The sequence below is a fragment of the Zeus faber genome (genome assembly GCF_960531495.2).
Source record: "Zeus faber genome assembly, chromosome: 16".
In the NCBI taxonomy this organism is placed as follows: Eukaryota; Metazoa; Chordata; class Actinopteri; order Zeiformes; family Zeidae; genus Zeus; species Zeus faber.
The window spans coordinates 21,294,456-21,311,117 of record NC_137202.1 but is presented as its reverse complement, the minus strand read 5'-3'; the positions used below and the strand labels follow the sequence as shown (position 1 = coordinate 21,311,117).

Sequence of the window (16,662 nt, the reverse complement as noted above, 5' to 3'; positions counted from 1 at the left end):
TTTTTTCCGGCGATTGCTCACTTAAAGCCCACCAGTCTCTTAAACCTGCTTGAAGTATCCTTTGGTAATGAGTTATGTAAGAACGGGATAATTACAGCAGCACAGAGGGGTCGCTGCTCTGGCGGCTGAGGTGGTAGGAGAAAACGACCAAGAGTCCGCAGAAACCCGAAAACAGGGCTGGGGTGTGCTGCTCGTCCCAGGGCTCCTAAAAACACACACACACACACACACACACGTCAGCACACATTCATATGTACAGGCTTAATAAAAGAGTGTTTAAGATAACTTTGCTGTCTTCCCTAATACAGATAATAGTTTTCTGTCATTACATCTGGAGGTGTACCGCCACGAACACAATTAGTGATGCAAGATCGGCGAATGATTCGGGCGTTCTGAACAAAGCTTTCAAATGCTCGGGCGTCCAGAGTCACTCCAAAACGCAGAAGAGTTCACCCGTCTTCGTTCTGGACTCTGTAACCGTTGCTCGGTCTCGCATTCTACCAACTTAATCCGATGAACGAGTCGCAACGTCCGACGGATCTCTCCGCTGGGTGACCCCGTCGGGGAACTGAGCCTGGAAAAAGAGCCTGACATTTTCCTCACACAATGGGGCGACCCCCCCGCCCCCCCCGCTTGCCCCTCGGTGCGCGTCCACTTAAAAGACTCGGCGGCCGCCGCGTCGCTCCCCCGCTGCCTCCGCTTAGTCGCTTATGAAGGACGACTACAGTGGCGGCCCTGTGCGCTTTGTTGCAGTCTCTCTTTCTCACTCTATCAGTGCGTTCTCTATTTATAACCTAGCTCTCCATTCCCCGCTATTTCTACAGCCGACAGCCTGCCTTGCCTGGGAGCACTTGTTCTGCACTGATCCAATATGAGGGGAGAGAGGAGAGGAGTCAATACTTACATTGTCCACAAGCTCTCTCTCTCTCTCTCTTTCGCTCTCTCTCTCTTTCGCTCTCTCCACACAGCTTTATTACCACTATTTCCACAGTAAACCTTGTTAAGTCGTACCTTGAGAGCTCCGAAGCAGAAGCCGTAGAGCAGGGACAGCGCTAACAGACTGCGGAGGATGCTGTAGACTGCGGAGTGGAGGCCCGTAGCGGCTGAAACACACAGGCATGGGGCGGCTTAGCCTCTCGAGACGTCCACAGACGCGTTGGGAACAAGCTGGGTTGGACGGGGCGGATCGCTGCCGTACCCACCTGTCCCACCGAAGAAGTGCATGTCGATCTGCTCCAGCAGGTAGATGGTGAAGGTGTTGATTTGGGGAAACAGGCCCACCAGGAAGGTGATGGGGAAGCAGTATGTGAGACCTGAGCAAACAAAAAACATGACACGGCAAGAAAATGGCGCCTTCAAGCTGAAGGTATCCAGTAGAAGAACCATGGTGGAATGCGGGGGTGTTTAAACACAGGCGAATGGTTGGAATGATGACGGAGAAGAGAAACAAACAAATTTGAAGATCAAGCTGCTGATGTGTGTTGTGTGTAAACATCAGGGGCTCCCAACCCCCTAAATCCAAACTGATTCAATGTCAGACCACACTATGTTGTTGATCACATCTAATGGCCAGCGTGGTTCTCTCTCGTGCCCGTGTGTGTCTGCGTGCAGCTACATCTTCGAGTAGCGTGGGTTTACTCATCCTGGCTGTGTGTCTCCGTACCCATGAGCAGGTCTCGCAGGAAGTGCAGCGCGTCGTGGCAGACGATGGTGACCCCATACAGGTTGGAGACCGGAAGGTCCTTCCTGCGCAGCAGCTGCTCCAGAAGCCAGATCAGAGAGCAGAAGATGCAGAAGTAGGCTGCTCGGCTGTAGGCCACCAGCTGGTTGTGGCCCTGGATAGATAAGATAGATCCTTATGAAGGTAGGTATGTACGCACTTAGGTAGTTATGTAGGTACTGTAGGTACGCAGTTAGGTAGGTATGTATGTATGGAGGTAGGTATGTTGGTAGGTGGGTATGTAGGTAGGTACTGTAGGTATGCATTTAGGTAGGTAAGTTGGTAGGTAGGTAGGTAGGTAGGTAGGTATCTAGGTAGCTAAGTAGGTAGGTAGGTAGGTATCTAGGTAGGTATCTAGGTAGCTAAGTAGGTAGTTAGGTATCTAGGTAGATAAGTAGGTAGGTAGGTATCTATCTAGGTAGATAAGTAGGGAGGTAGGTACTGTACACATGCAGTTAGGTAGGTACAGTATGTAGCTAGGTATGTATATAGGTAGGTACTGTAGGTATGAAGTTAGGTAGATAGATAGGTAGGTAAGTAGGTAGGTAGGTAGGTAGGTAGGTAAGTACGTACTGTAGGTATGCAGTTAGGTAGGTAGGTATGTTGGTAAGTAGGTAGCTAGGTAGGTAGGTAGGTATCTAGGTAGATAAGTAGGTAGGTAGTGTACGCATGCAGTTAGGTAGGTACAGTATGTAGCTAGGTGTGTATATAGGTAGGTACTGTTGATACAAAGTTAGGTAGGTAAGTAGGGAGGTAGGTATGGAGGTATGTAGGTAGGTAAGTATGTACTGTACGTATGCAGTTAGGTAGGTAGGTAAGTAGGGAGGTAGGTATGTTAGTAGGTAGGTAAGTACGAACTGTAGGTATGCAGTTAGGTAGGTAAGTATGTCGGTAAGTAGCTAGCTAGGTTTGTAGGTACGTAGGTATGTAGGTAGGTAGGTGGGAGGGTAGGTAGGTAGGTGGGTGGGTGGGTAGCTGGGTACAGAGAGATAGATATGTAACCTCACATGTGTTGGTGAGGCAGCATCTGGTTGAACACTCTGGAAAACAAAAAGGAGAAACCAATACATCACCGACACTTAAATTAAATCAAATCAAATCGAATCAAATCGAATCGAATCAAATCAAATCAAATCAAATCAAATCAAATCAAATCAAATCAAATCAAATCAAATCAAATCAAATAAATCAAAGCATATCAGATCAATGCAGCTATAAATGCAGGTAGTGTGTGAGCACATGGCAGATGGGCATTTACAACAGAGCGTAGTGAAATAATATTTTCACTGTTTGACTTTCACTGATGATTGGTCTATTGTTGATTGTTGGCGGGTAAGGGGGGCAATCCGTTGAGCTCCATCGATTCAGTATCAGCGTTCACCAGATAACCACGGTTACTCAAATGGCCAAATGTTGTTGTGTGGTGGAATTTACTACAACTAAAGCTATAACCTTGCTCTTTCAGTTTTAAATCCTCTCGTGACCGATCGCATTGTCAGAAAAAAAAAGTGGATTCAGGCCACTACACACTACCGCCGACTCAGCAATGTGTAATGTGACATTGTTGGCGATTAAAAAGGCGACGGGCGACGGGCGGGAAAGTAAGTAAGAAACGTGGTGTGTGTGTTTTTTTTTACCTTGAGCAGCGAGTACTGGCAGCTGGCGATGACCAGGCAGAACTGAAAGACCCAGAAGTCTTGGAAGCAGCCGTGGTTGAGCAGCAGGAAGCCCAGGAAGGACACCAAGAAGGCCATGAAGACTGCCACCAGGTTCTCCAGGACGTCCTGGTTCCTGCACGGACACAGCCAGAGGGAGGAGCTCTTCATTTCACCCCCGGTCTACGCGTATCGACAGGGAGGTGGGGGAGGGGGGGCCGCCGTGCGGGGCTGCTGGGTCACCTGTCCAGCAGAGCGAGCAGGGTGAGGCGGTCGTACAGGATGTTGACCCACTTCCCGGGAAACAGTTTGAGTTTGTAGTAGAGCCTCCTGATTGGTTTCTCCTGCGTGGACGTCTCGGAAGACTCGTCCAAAGAGTCCTCCTCCTGACACGCCCGCACACACACAAAGATATGCACAATGTCCTATAAATGTGATCACAATCATCCATAAGTAAGAAAATAAAGACATTTTTTTGTTTTTTTTTCCCTCTCTGTCGTTGCGACCAGAAATGCTTGAATTTGCAGCGGCTTTTCTCATAACTTGCGATGCAATTTGTGAAGTTTTACATAATTGCGAGAATTTACAGAAATTGCAAGTTTACCTAGGCTTACCACCAATGATGAAAGAGTCACGCAATCACTTCCTATATCACAGCTACAACTGGAAATACTTTAGTACTCATCTTTCCTAATTTCTAACATCATTGTAGATGCTTGCGTTCCACAAATGAGTCGGTAAGATAAACTTCCGTTGACGGAGGCTATGTCTTCTCGGTGAAGGGGCGACCAGTTTAAGTTCTGTTGATTCGCCCGTGTCAAGTGGAAAAGCTCTCACAAATATTGCAGAGATTGGTTGATTTTGCATGAATTACTGCAACAGTCAGAAATCCTGTGCAAAAAGCAGCTCACGTACATCCCCACACTCTGAGTACTACATCCATGACTCAGCAACAGAGCGAGTGGGGTTTTTAGTCGATGCGGCTGAACCCGGCGCTCGCTATTAGTCGGACCTGTCTCAGATTTGACGTATGGCTACGGCTGCAGACTGCACCAACGTCCTCCGGGCCGCCGCAGATACAGACAGTTTATCACGTTTAGGGAGACAGAACGAGGTGAAATCCCCGCGTTTTGCATCGACTGCTTCACGCCGTTGCCTCCAAAGACTAATGGCTCGGGGCTTGGCAGTTCCAGGGAGGACAGAAGGGAATACGGCGGAGAGCGGGAAGGAAGCACAATCACAGCGGGATCGGGAAACGAAAGGACAAAGCGGAGAGGAGAGGACCATTAAAGCGCACCGCTCGGCTGAGCGGAACTCCACGCAATGGAAGGGCAGAGCGGAGCAATGTCCCCCGGCGCGGGGGGCTGAGCGGGAGGTGGACGGGCTCGCGTACCTGGAAGATCTCCGGGTGCGTTCTGCGCGGCCGCAGCCTGTGGGCGGGGATGATGCGGCGCTGGAACGGGCAGTCTGAGTGGCCGCCCACCAGGCCGTCCTGGCACTCCGAGTTGGACGACGTTGACAGCAGGTCACTGGACATTGAACGACGACGTCAGGTTTGAAGGAGGAGGAATTACAGGGGAAAAAAAAGGTCATTTGGAAATAAGGGTACGAAGCAATTCATTTGAAGTTGGACAGAAGTACCACATGTTGCCGGTGATGAGCTCGGCTCCGAGCGGCAGGTTGAGAGCCCGCTCTGCATACAGCTTCCGAGGCCGGTCTCCTGTTGAGGCAAGCAGGGAAGACTACTTTTAGAAAGCCAAAAAGAGTATTTAGGGTAGTGGTTCTCAACCCTTTTTTGGCCCATGACCCCGTTTTTGCATCCCAAAATTCAGCAATACAGCCCATTTAGAGCATATTAGCGAGTGTTTTGGAGCCAGCGCCACCAATTTGAAGTGTTACCATTCACATTTAGGCATTATGAAAAACAGACTGAGGATAAATAAGAATCATTGTCATTGCACTTCTCATTAATTTGAATTTGTGAATGTGAATTTGAGTATCTCATTGTGGCAGTTCCACCTGCCACACGTCACCCACAAGTTTATCGTAGAGTGTGGGTTAGGTGGAATCAGCCCAGGAGCAGATGGACAGCAGGTCATGACAAGCGCTCCTCTCTTGAGTGTGTGAGGGGATGGGGGTTTTACCTGTTGCTTGTTAGACCAACCAATGAGTAACAGGCATGCAGCCACTCTGATCCTGGGCCCCAATTACCTAGACCCAGGACAGGTGTGGCTGCTCAAACCACACCATCCCCACACCACACTCATAGGCTACTTTTATTATATTGTAATATTGTGTATTTTATTATATACCGCAGCATGGAGGGAGCTCCACATCGACGCAGAAATGCTGATATTTAAAAACTATAAAACTTTTTTTTTTTTTCCCCAGAAATCAATATATGAGTCTTGAAATGTCCCCCTGACCCCCATGTGCATATGAAGGCAACCAGACCCCAATGTTGATAATGCCTGTTTAAGGGTGCTTTATTTACACCAATATTTTTTTTGCATTTTGTAAACTTTTCAACATGCAGCTTCACTTCATGGCTTTATCTAACCTATAGATGTGTATTTAAAGGGTTTTTTGCAAGTTCAACATGAAAAACATAAAAAAGCCCAATGACGCTACTCACGATGGACAGTGTGAAAGGTGTACGCCTCTTCTTTGTTAGTGGCCTCTGGCCTGCAGATGACCTGCAGCATCGAGCTCTCGGACTGGGAGGTCTGCGAGGGCAAGGAGTCGTAGTCCGGGTCCTTCTCTCTGTCTGTCTGGGGACTGGATGGAGAACAGGCAGCTGATTTAAACCGAGTGTAAAGCGCTCCAAAAAAAAGTGCCTGAAGTCCCGAATGTTTTGATCAAACTACCCATTAAAATCCAGCCATACAGTAGAACGCCCGTTCAAGAAATCTGAAGGACGGGAGCTTGATAGTTATCTTGGAGGCCGGCAAAGGGTATCACAAAGATTGTGCGTATACATTGCCTTTTTTGAATGTTTTAAGTGACATTTAAATGGCGTGCACCTGTCAGGGGAGACGATGGGGATGCGTGTGGGAGGCACAGTCTGCAGTGTGTCGGTAAAACTGCTGGGAGGGTTGGATCTCTCGTGCAGACTCTCTGTGTTTGTCTCGGCCACCGCCTCGTCTGGTTTGGGAGCGGCCGTCAGCTCCTCTGGAAATGGACCGAGGAAAACATTCAAGCTAGACCCCAAACTCACACCGGGCTGGTTCAGGCCCGCGAATTAGGCTTGAACGATGCCTTCGAGCGCCCACCTTCCTCTCCATTTCCGGCTTCCTCCATCCTGCGTGCCTCGTCGCCGCCCGCTCTGGTGCTGAGGGAACCCAGCCGAGACACAAACTCGAGGAAGTTGGACTCGTTGGGAATCTGGCCTTCTTTGGCTTCCAGATCCGACTTAGAGCTCGTCATGGTGGTCTGGAAGACAAACCGATGGATGGATGGTTGATGGATCGACTGAATTATCATTAGATCTACGGGGCTAATCAGACGGCAAGCGTACAAAGCCGAAGCGCCCACATACTGTGTTTCGGGAGCGCTCCGACAGCAGGACCGCGTCTTTCCCGCTGTCCATGCTGAGCCCGCGGATGTGACTCCTTCCTCCCGGCCCGTAGCGACCCAACGCAGGCGGCAAACGCAAGAAACCCTCCGAGTCCACGTTCAATTCTGGAGCGTCGGAGTCGTCGGGGTGGGAGTGGACGTCGATGCCCGACGAGCTGTTGTCGTTGGTCAGCTGCGGGCTTTGCATGCGGTCGCTGGCCGGTTGCGGGCCGAGGCGCTCCGGGTCTTGATCGGGACATTCTATCATGGGCGACTCGGAACTCGTCGTTTCCCAACACAAGTGGAACTCTTCGCTCTGGGCGGTCTCCTGCGTTTGTTTCGGGGTGAGGTCGTCCTCCGATCCCGCCGCTTCCCGTTCTTCCTGCTCCTCTTCCGGGGAGTCAAAGGTGATGACGGGGATCTTGATTTGAAACTCCCCGGCCTCTTTCTGGGCCTGGACGGACACACAAAAAAATCACTCAAAGAAAGTTTGTTGATCTTTTGCTCATATATAGCACGACACATGCAGATATAATATATATTAGTATGGAAGGAATTCTGTGTCACAATTCATACATAAAACTAAAAAAATCCACGAATCCGTCTGAAAAATGAGTGAATGCAAAAACAGAAAAAGATAAATATATATCTCCATCCACAAATAAATCATTTCTTAATTGTGTTTAAAAGTTAAAACCCAGGGTGGTGGGTGTTGGAGTGGATGCATGGACGTACGAGCAGATGTAAAGGGTTAAACTAAATATATGTAACATTCTCCCACTTATTATACGACTACATATTAAATAAAGTGATATAATGACACGGATTTGAAATGATTTTATCGCTAGGAGGTCTACCTTTATAATTAGTAATAGTTTATAAAAAGCCTGGCGCACAGTGATGAAAAGTTCATCTCCATTGAGATCCGGTTCCCGACGAGTCACTCAATAAAAAAAAGAGTCATTCAGTTTTATGACATGAGCTCATGCGCAAATCATCCGCAGTTGGCTTGTTCTGCCATCTAAACTTAAATCAGGGAACAAACTGATTGAGCAGCCAACCTCAGGAATCTTTTGCATGCTGTGGACAGAAATCAGTCTTGATTCCAGGATAGCTCTCCACTTTACAAAATGGTGGCGAGGCGAGAAAACGGCGCATGTGGAAGCAACTCCAAATCCTACTTGTACGTTCTCCAACAGGCTCTGCTTGACGCTCTCCTCCAGCTGGGCGGCGGTCTGCGGGTCGCAGCTCATCGTGATGATGATCTTCACCGTGTCGCTGTCGTCGAGGCGAGACGACACGGGCCCGGCCCGGGAGTTATCTATCAGAACTACCGCAATCTCATCTGAACAATATGTTTCCTCTGCTAGCTCAGTCTGGATGAACGGCAGAGAGAGACGGGAGTAAGGGTTCTTTCTGCTGTCTTCCCTGAATATTACATGCACACATTCAGACTAAGGGTTAATGCTTTTGAATATGACTTTCAAAGACCTTTACTTTCATCTGGATCGGACAAGTTACAATACCAACAAGGTGCACCACAGTCAGACCTGTGATATTTACTCCCCTCTGAGCTGGTTTTTCTATTTCTATATTGAAAATAATCCACTTTACACATGCAAATTTGCATAATAGTCAATGCATACTTTTAATATTGTTCAAACATCACGGCATTAGTAGTGCAGAGCCGCAAAGTGCCAGGCAACTAACTACTTACTTGGACTTGGACGTCTGTGAGATCCGCCCTAGCGGGAGATTGGGGGCCGTCCGCGAGGTCTTCCTCGTTGTCCTGAGGCGTCTCCAGTGAGTTATTGTTGGCATCTGAGGGCCCCACGTGCCCCTCGCTCTCCTCCGCGCTCTCCCCGTCGCTTCCCTTGGAGGAAGGAAAACCTTCATCCACTGTTTCCCTCCCCGCAGTCTCTACATCATCGCACTCTTTCTCCAGCGTCCTCTCCTTGTCCAATTCTCCCTCCGCAGGTCTGTTCTGCTCCGACAGCGCTTTGTAAGGCTCTGTCAAAGGGCTCTGGACGTTCGCCTCCTCCCTATCCGTCCCCGTCCCAGTCCTTTCCACCTCTTGTTTCCCGCCGTCGGTGGAGGATCCAGGCCGCGACGTCTCTTCCCTGCCGGCCCGGGACGGAGGCCTCTGCTGGGCCTGCAGCAGCGGGGTGGCGTGGTCCGGGTTGGGGCTGGACAGGTCCTCCGGAGAAAGCTCTCGGCTGGGGTGCAGACCTCCCTCTGCAGGCACTTCTTCCACAGCGCTTTCATACTGGCCTGAAACGGAATGGAAAGGCGATTCGTGTTCCACTGCAAAGCAACATTCAACTTGTCTTATCTAAAGTAACTCATCAGACAAATTGGGATTAACAATTTTATTTTTTATGCATTGTCTATTCTTTTGTGTAATAGTGTTTGATATATCATATAGTGTGCAATAGTTGCGTTATAATAGTGTAATAACTGTAGTAGTGTAATAACAATTGCGTAATAACCACTGTTAAAGTTTCCCTTTGGGGCTGGCTTGAGCAATCTCTGCAGAAAACTATCGATAGTGGAACCACAGCAGAAAGGTTAGCGGTTGCTCTTCTGTGGTCATGCAAAAAGCTGAAGCGTGCACAGTAATAGATGCCTTCATCACCGACTTTTCTACTGACGGAGCAGGGATCCAGAGTGGACTTTTCCTCCAAGGTAGGACATATGCATAACTTTCACGGCGGTTTCTGGCAAGATTGGCAAGATTCATTTTTCACAACATATTAAACTAACGGGAGCTATGACTCTGGCTATATTAAAACACATCGGCAAAATAATCCAACCCCCAAAAAATAATTGAATCAAACAAGTATTTTACACAAACCACAGTCAGTGCTACCAACCGGTTCAAATTAACGTGACAGGTTATCAGATGGATTGCGTATCATAGATGGTGATAACTGCACTGTCCATGACCTTTCTCCGACAAATCATTCATGCACGAGGTCGTAAATTTACTGGAAGTCGTTTCCTGGCAGCTCTCTCTCTCTCTCTCTCTCTCTCGCTCTCGCTCTCTCGCTCTCTCTCTGGGCATATTTACAAAGACAGAGAGTTGGCAGCCGGCGAGCGTGATCAGCCCACACTGTGCAGGACGCCGCCAAGGGAGCAACCGCACTGGCATTTCTGAACACGTTTTCTTCGAGAGTTTCTCCAAGTTTTCGTCTACCGCCACCATGACTCCGACGCCCCGATTAGACGCCGCACTAGAGCGCCGTTCTATTTTTAATCACCCGCCGGGGAACAAAGCTGTCAATCGCTGCTCGCCGACTGTCAGGCAAACACACGTGATAAGACGAGGCAAACAGCTAAGATTCCAATTTTCCCATCCTTTCTATCGTTTCAGTAGAGGTCTTCCAGTACTGAAGGTTTCTGAGATGGCCTATGGGACACAGGCAGGTAAGGAACTAGGGAACTAGGGAACTAGGGAACAAGGGAACGAGGGGTCAACAAGAGGAACAGAGATCCACGGGACATTGAACGCATCGAAACCATTAAACGCACTGTTAAACAAACAAAACCATTAAATCGGACAGAATTTTCTTGCCCACAAAACATGGATCCTGACATCACTTAGGATCGTAAGATTCGGGATCACGACAACTGAAGCACAATTACCTTCCGTGTCCTTCGCCTCGTTGGGTTTTGGACATTCCTGCGTGGGAATGAAATCCACAGAGAGAGCGAGGTGAGCATCCTGGGCAGACGGTCAAACACAGCAAATGCACTGTATGTCACTAAGTACTACAGCAGAAGTTCGATGTGGGTCCTTGAACTAATAAATACTGATAAACCAATCAATCAACCAATCAATCAACCAATCAATCAGTCAATCAATAGACTTGTTAGGAACATCAACAATCCATTCACCACTCCGATCAGTCCCGGGTCGGTTTCAGTCTGTTTCACCGTAACCTGGATCACCGGACTGGGCCGGTTCCGAGCCAGCATCGTCATGGCAACGCTGTCGGGGACTGTGCTGCTCTTCCTAAATTGGACAGTTGGAGAGAGAGAGAGAGAGAGAGAGAGAGAGAGAGGGAGGGAGGGAGAGGGGGATAGAGAATTAGACAAATTGAATTTTGCTCTATGGGGCTCAGTCCATATATCAATAGCTGTCACATTTTAACTACCTTGACAGGCTTTGAAAAGGGACAAAAATCAAAGGATCTCCCAAAAGACCCTCTACTGTAAATCTGCTGTACTCTAAATAAACCAAATCTGCGCATTTTCAACGCAAGGTTCAGCGGAGCTTTGCAGTTTACCGTTTTTGAGGAAAAGAGGTTAAGAGATTATCTGTTTGTAGCTGTGTGTTGAAAACCCGTGCAGGCGTTTGATCAAATGTAATACTGAGTCGCACAAACCCAAAAACTCAGATAAACGGAACACCGGCTGAGTGCGGAAATAGCAGCGGGAGATGCGCGACCTCCATTCCTCTTTTGGAATTCTGTCTTTCAAAGTAAAACACCGGTAAGAGAAAGGCCACATGCTTTCAGAAGCAGGGAAGGGAGAGTTTGCGCTTTTATTTTGTCTGTTCAGCGCAGAGCAGAGACACCTGCTCAAGACCACTCACCAACCCTCAACAGTTGTTTGTTTTCTGAACAGGACGGAAGTGGAGGGAGGGACGGAGGGAGGGAAGAGAGACGTAGCGGCAGAAGGACATAAAGAGGACATGGACAGAGAGGGACACATGTATCCCAACTCCTGCTCTGTTACCGGGGACCATCCGTGTTATTCATCCAGCAGCCTGGAGGGTGTTATCTCAAATTGCCATGAAGAAGATGCACCGATGGAACAACCCCAACCCCCACCCGCCCTCCACCCTCCACCCTGAAAAAGGAATCGTCATCACAAGGTAGATCGGGCAGTCACGCAATAATTACCGCCCGGGGAAAAATCAAAGGCGTCCTTGAACCTCATATGCGATCTCGAATCCGGTTCAACATGGACACGTAGCTGGGTTTGTTCTGCGACTCTTGTGCCATTCATTTCACGGGCAACGGTCAGTTTAGCTTCCCAAATTATATTTGGAATGACACCGAGGACGCCGTGTCCCTCCAAAGGTTTCAGTGTTTTGTTGCTCTCCCGTGATCAATATTTCCATTTCAGCATCGCTGAATTCGTCTTCTCTTTTCAGCCCCGCGCCTGGGCTCCTTGTTGCACAAACCTTAAATGGCCCCTTCAGGCTCCGCTTCACACACAGAGGTCCCACTAGAAGGCGGCCCCATTCCCCTATTGTGTAATTAGCTGCTGCCTGGTTAAAACCATGCAGATTACGGGTACCAATTGCGCTGCAGGTAGATCTGGCCCCTAGAGAGGTGTCGGGTGCGAGTCCTAGCTGTAAAGTCTGTTGCGATGTGTTCATTTGAAATCGATAGACATGCCCTTCATATCGGATACCTACACCCTGAAGAAAACACGTGCAATTAAAAACTGTTGTGCATAAAGAAGTGTGGAACATTTCAACGAAGGTCAGATATCTCAGCGCAAGACCTCGCTCACTCTCTCTCTCTCTCTCTCTCTCTCTCTCTTTCTCTCTCTCTCTCTCTCTCTCTCTAGCCGCCGGGAACTTATGGAAAATAGTCGTTTTCAGCCGAAGTTTTATCAACACTGCCGCACCTCCTGCCCATATACCTACAAACAGTGTACGGTTCTGACCTGATGTTGGCGGGGAGGCAGGAATCGGAGGCGTTGCTCCTCTTCTCGGGACCCTTGCTGAGGTCCGAGAGGCTGGTGCGGACGATGGCCTCTCCCTGGTCGAACATCAGGTGGAGCCTGTAGTTGGCCAGCTTGATGAGGATGAAGAAGGCGGTGATGGACGTGCAGTAGATGCTGAGCGCCATGGTGGTGGGGGGCAGGGCCTGTGCGGGGGCAACGGCGAGAGGGGGAGGGAGAACAAGGGGCAGGGAGGGAGGGCGGAGAGCAGGAAGACCAGTATTGAAGTGCCGCCAGCAGCGATGGGGAGATGACCGCCACAGCTTCAGGACGCGTTTCAGCAAAACAAAAAGTTATCAGTCTATCAAGAAGAAATAAAACATGTGTGTGATCCAAACGAAATAGCACGTTATAGAGAGTTTCCAACAATGCTGGGAGAGGTGGCGTCTTTATGAGTTAGAGACAGAGACCTTTATGAAGGGGACACAGACATCCCGTTAACCGGATCGTCCTGTTGATAGGTGTTAGTATAACCGCAGTTGGCAGTCTTCAGGCACCCACAATGATGGTATGCATAGTTTTGCAAATATAACCTACTCTCAGACTTGTTTCCCAATTCTAACATTAACACCAAAGGCTGAATGCCTTTGCCGAATGGAAAACTCTGATCACGGTATTTGTTTTCTGGATATTGGCATCACATAAAGCGATGCGCCGCAAGACGATATCCTGCGCCTAAAGGTTTGTGAGGCAATGTGCGTGTGTATATATGCACTTTTCTTCCCACTTTTCTTTACTTTTATTTACTACTCATGACATTTTACTGTGGGTTGGGTGCAAACTGAGTCACTGACAACCAGGGTCAAGCGCCCTGTATGTGTGAGCATACTTGGCCAGGAAAGCCAGACTCCTGTGCCGATTCTGGCTCAGTATACGCATTTGACGAGAAAACTCTGCACAAATGCACTCGTGTTTATCGTTTCTATTTTGGAGGATCTGATCCGTGATCCTCAACATGAATCCTCTTTCTTCCGCTCACCTCTGTATAGTATCTCCTTCCCGACCCCCCCCCCCGTGAAAGGGCTATTTTGGGAATATCTCGTTTCATCTTGTTTACCCAACAAAAGATCTAAACGGTACTGAAACACGAGTAGCCTATTTAGCCTTGTGTCCCGTACACAGTAGGGGAATTACTCATTTGAAACTGGGTGTTTTTTTTCTTCTATAGCATCATTGGACTTTTACCAAATGCAACATCAGATCCTGCTGACAAGACCTCCAGTCTGTCTGTCTATTGAGTTCAGAGCAGCGATACCGACTAGTACCAGAAAACAAAATTGGAAATACTTGCACCAAAGCCCTCATCTACGAAGGGACTAGCTAGTGGTGGAAAGGAACCAAGTACAAATACTGTTACTGTACTTAAGTATTTTTTCAAGTATCCATATCTGTACACTTTTTACTTTATTGATATTATCTTTTTTTTTAACCAGGGACTGGATCTATCAAAGTGCTGATTCAGGATTCCTCATCAATGATTCATGAGTCGATATCTTTAATAAGTAAATTACTATGACAACCCTAATACTATTTCATTAGGGGTCCAGCCCCGAAGGAGGAGCCCTATTGCTTTTGTGAATGAAAAACTGACGTCAGTGGTGTGTGGACGTCATGGATCCCACGCACTCACAGACAAGATTAATAAAATGTGTTTTCAGGGAAGTTCTGACATGCCGTCATCCAAGTGTGATCCAGATCGGTCCATTGTTGTGGAATAATTTAGTCAGATACTGTATTTTTTATCATCGCTGCAATGCTCGCGCATGCGCAAATGACGGCTCGCAAAGGTCGCATGAAAGCATTGCAGTCTAGTGATGGGACAACAGTTGGAACCTCACCAAGATGGCAGCACGTGCAGATGTAACTGATGTCAGAACTTTATGGGGGGAGGCAGGTTTTTTCTTGCAACTAAACTGCAGGTGTAATGTAACTGACCGTCTTGTTTGGATGAAATTCATATACAGCCTTAAGATGACAGAGTTCATGTGAAGAAAGTCCTACTTTGAGTCAAAGATTTGCACATTTGAGTTTATTTGTTTATAGGTTTATAAAATACAATATTATTGTGAAAGCACTTTTCTGTTGATTTACAAAGTGCCATAAATAATTCTGTTCCCCGAAATGGATGAATAATCGCGATCACAATATTGACTAAAATAATCGTGATTAACATTTCAGCCGTAATTAGGCAGCCCTACTTTAGAATGACAACCGCCGTTAGTTGAGGCATTGGGAACACCACCCACAGCCGCAAACACCGCCCCATCATAGCATTACGCTGTAACCAGGCCGGAACGAATGAACTTCTGCAGTCACAAAACACACCGGAACAGAGAGCCAAAGCACACCCGTCCATTGAACTTTAACGAAGGGCAGACTACCCTATTGCTGCCAGCAGCTATATTTGTAAATTGTAATCAGGAGGAGTGGCTCTCTAGCACAAAGTGCAGTGGCACTTACTTTTATTTGTAATAGATTTAAGAGCGAGCACTTTTCTACGTTGTACCCTTTTAAACAGAAATGCCAATGGTATTTGTACTGTTATTTCAGTAAAAGGCCTCTACACCATTCTTATCTAAGCGTTCTGGGCAAAAAAAAAAATCAAATAAATAGATCGTTGGCGTCACGCTACAGCACAATGCTTTCACACATTTGGGGAAGAACGGACTGTAGGGTGACGGGACGGGACGGGAGCGTGTATTTTGATGCAAAGTAGCACTCCGGCCTCTGTGTTTATCTTTGCCCACGCCTCCACGTCCCCCCGCGCACTCCTCCTCCACCCAGGGCCAGGAGCGGCCATGCGTCCGGGTCGCTGCATGCCGGGAAATACTGCGACAGACGAACGCTTTCCTTTTTGCTGTTATCCAGCAGGCTTGTGTCGTGTTGCGTTGGTGTGGCTATTTCCCTGGCAGAGGGGCTGGCACGGGAGGCTGCAGACGGAACTAGATCGGGCTGGAAGACCACGCACCTTCTCCGTCCTGCATCTCACCACCATCTCACCACCACCACCATCATCACCACCATCATCACCATCGTCATCCTCACCATCATCACCATCATCATCCTCACCATCATCATCATAGGTGGTGTTCTGAATTGGCGCGTTATTAATAGAGGGACTTCTATTATAAGGTGTAATAATAGAGGACTCGAGTCCCCAAATTGAAACTCACCAGGTGGAGGGACAGGGGCAGCATCAGGAGGAAAATCCACACGTAGAGGTGGCAGGAATTGTTGAATTTGTTCTGGTCCGGGTCGTGGTACCAGCCCCCGGTCAGCGATGCCCAGACCCCCTGGCGCAGGGTCTGCACAACGTGGGATCCCATCGCTCGCCCTCCTCCCTCCTCCCTTACTCTCGCTGGGTGGATGCTGCTGCTGCTGCTGCTGCTATGGCTACAGCGGCGGGTGGATGTCCTTGAGCATGGTGGAGCCGCTACGCCTCCATGTTGAGGCGATTGAGACAGGGAACGGGCTCTCTCTCATGCTTTTTTGGGGCTTTTTTTCCCCCCCTCGCCCGCCGTCCTCTCAACCGCCCCCTCCCAGTGTTGTCCGTTACCGTCGCGGTTCACATCTTGTCCTGTTCTCCATCCCCGTGCAGCTCTCTCTACCTCCCTCTCCCTCTCCCTCTCCCTCTCCCTCTCTCTCTCTCTCTCCCCCTCCCCCCCCCCCTCTCTCTCTCCCTCTCCCTCTCTCTCTCTCTCTCCCCCTCCCCCCCCCCCTCTCCCTCTCTCTCTCTCTCTCTCCCCCCCCCCCCTCTCTCTCTCTCTCTCTCTCCCTGTGTACCAGCGACGCGCGAATGGCGAACGACTCTTTCCCAGCGAATCTTTCAAATGATCAGGAGTCGGGAGTCACTCCGATGTTGTAATAACAGGCATTTGGCACCATTCAGACTCAATGTGGCCGCTTTACCTTTTGCATTCCACTGAAAAACATTTCGACGGAAGTGAATGCTTTTTTTTGTGATTCACACTTTGCACTTTGTCAGTCAAAATT

The 16,662-nt window shown here is 48.6% G+C and overlaps 1 protein-coding gene across 1 annotated transcript in view; it reads right to left on the bottom strand.

Moving 5' to 3' along the window:
• pcnx2 (pecanex 2) overlaps positions 1 to 15,995 on the bottom strand; it is a gene marked incomplete at its 5' end in the record, with an annotated part of 34,099 nt that extends 18,104 nt beyond the window's left edge. The window contains 19 exons of the mRNA XM_080016430.1: positions 96 to 205; positions 1,012 to 1,103; positions 1,203 to 1,313; positions 1,664 to 1,835; positions 2,728 to 2,760; positions 3,358 to 3,511; positions 3,619 to 3,761; positions 4,769 to 4,904; positions 5,017 to 5,095; positions 6,011 to 6,153; positions 6,399 to 6,546; positions 6,648 to 6,807; positions 6,914 to 7,384; positions 8,112 to 8,306; positions 8,675 to 9,201; positions 10,576 to 10,654; positions 10,828 to 10,945; positions 12,613 to 12,815; positions 15,843 to 15,995. Coding sequence (XP_079872556.1) covers positions 96 to 205; positions 1,012 to 1,103; positions 1,203 to 1,313; positions 1,664 to 1,835; positions 2,728 to 2,760; positions 3,358 to 3,511; positions 3,619 to 3,761; positions 4,769 to 4,904; positions 5,017 to 5,095; positions 6,011 to 6,153; positions 6,399 to 6,546; positions 6,648 to 6,807; positions 6,914 to 7,384; positions 8,112 to 8,306; positions 8,675 to 9,201; positions 10,576 to 10,654; positions 10,828 to 10,945; positions 12,613 to 12,815; positions 15,843 to 15,995 — 3,227 coding nt within the window. The remainder of the gene's footprint in view (positions 1 to 95; positions 206 to 1,011; positions 1,104 to 1,202; positions 1,314 to 1,663; positions 1,836 to 2,727; positions 2,761 to 3,357; positions 3,512 to 3,618; positions 3,762 to 4,768; positions 4,905 to 5,016; positions 5,096 to 6,010; positions 6,154 to 6,398; positions 6,547 to 6,647; positions 6,808 to 6,913; positions 7,385 to 8,111; positions 8,307 to 8,674; positions 9,202 to 10,575; positions 10,655 to 10,827; positions 10,946 to 12,612; positions 12,816 to 15,842) is intronic.
• Positions 15,996 to 16,662: the final 667 nt, after the last annotated feature.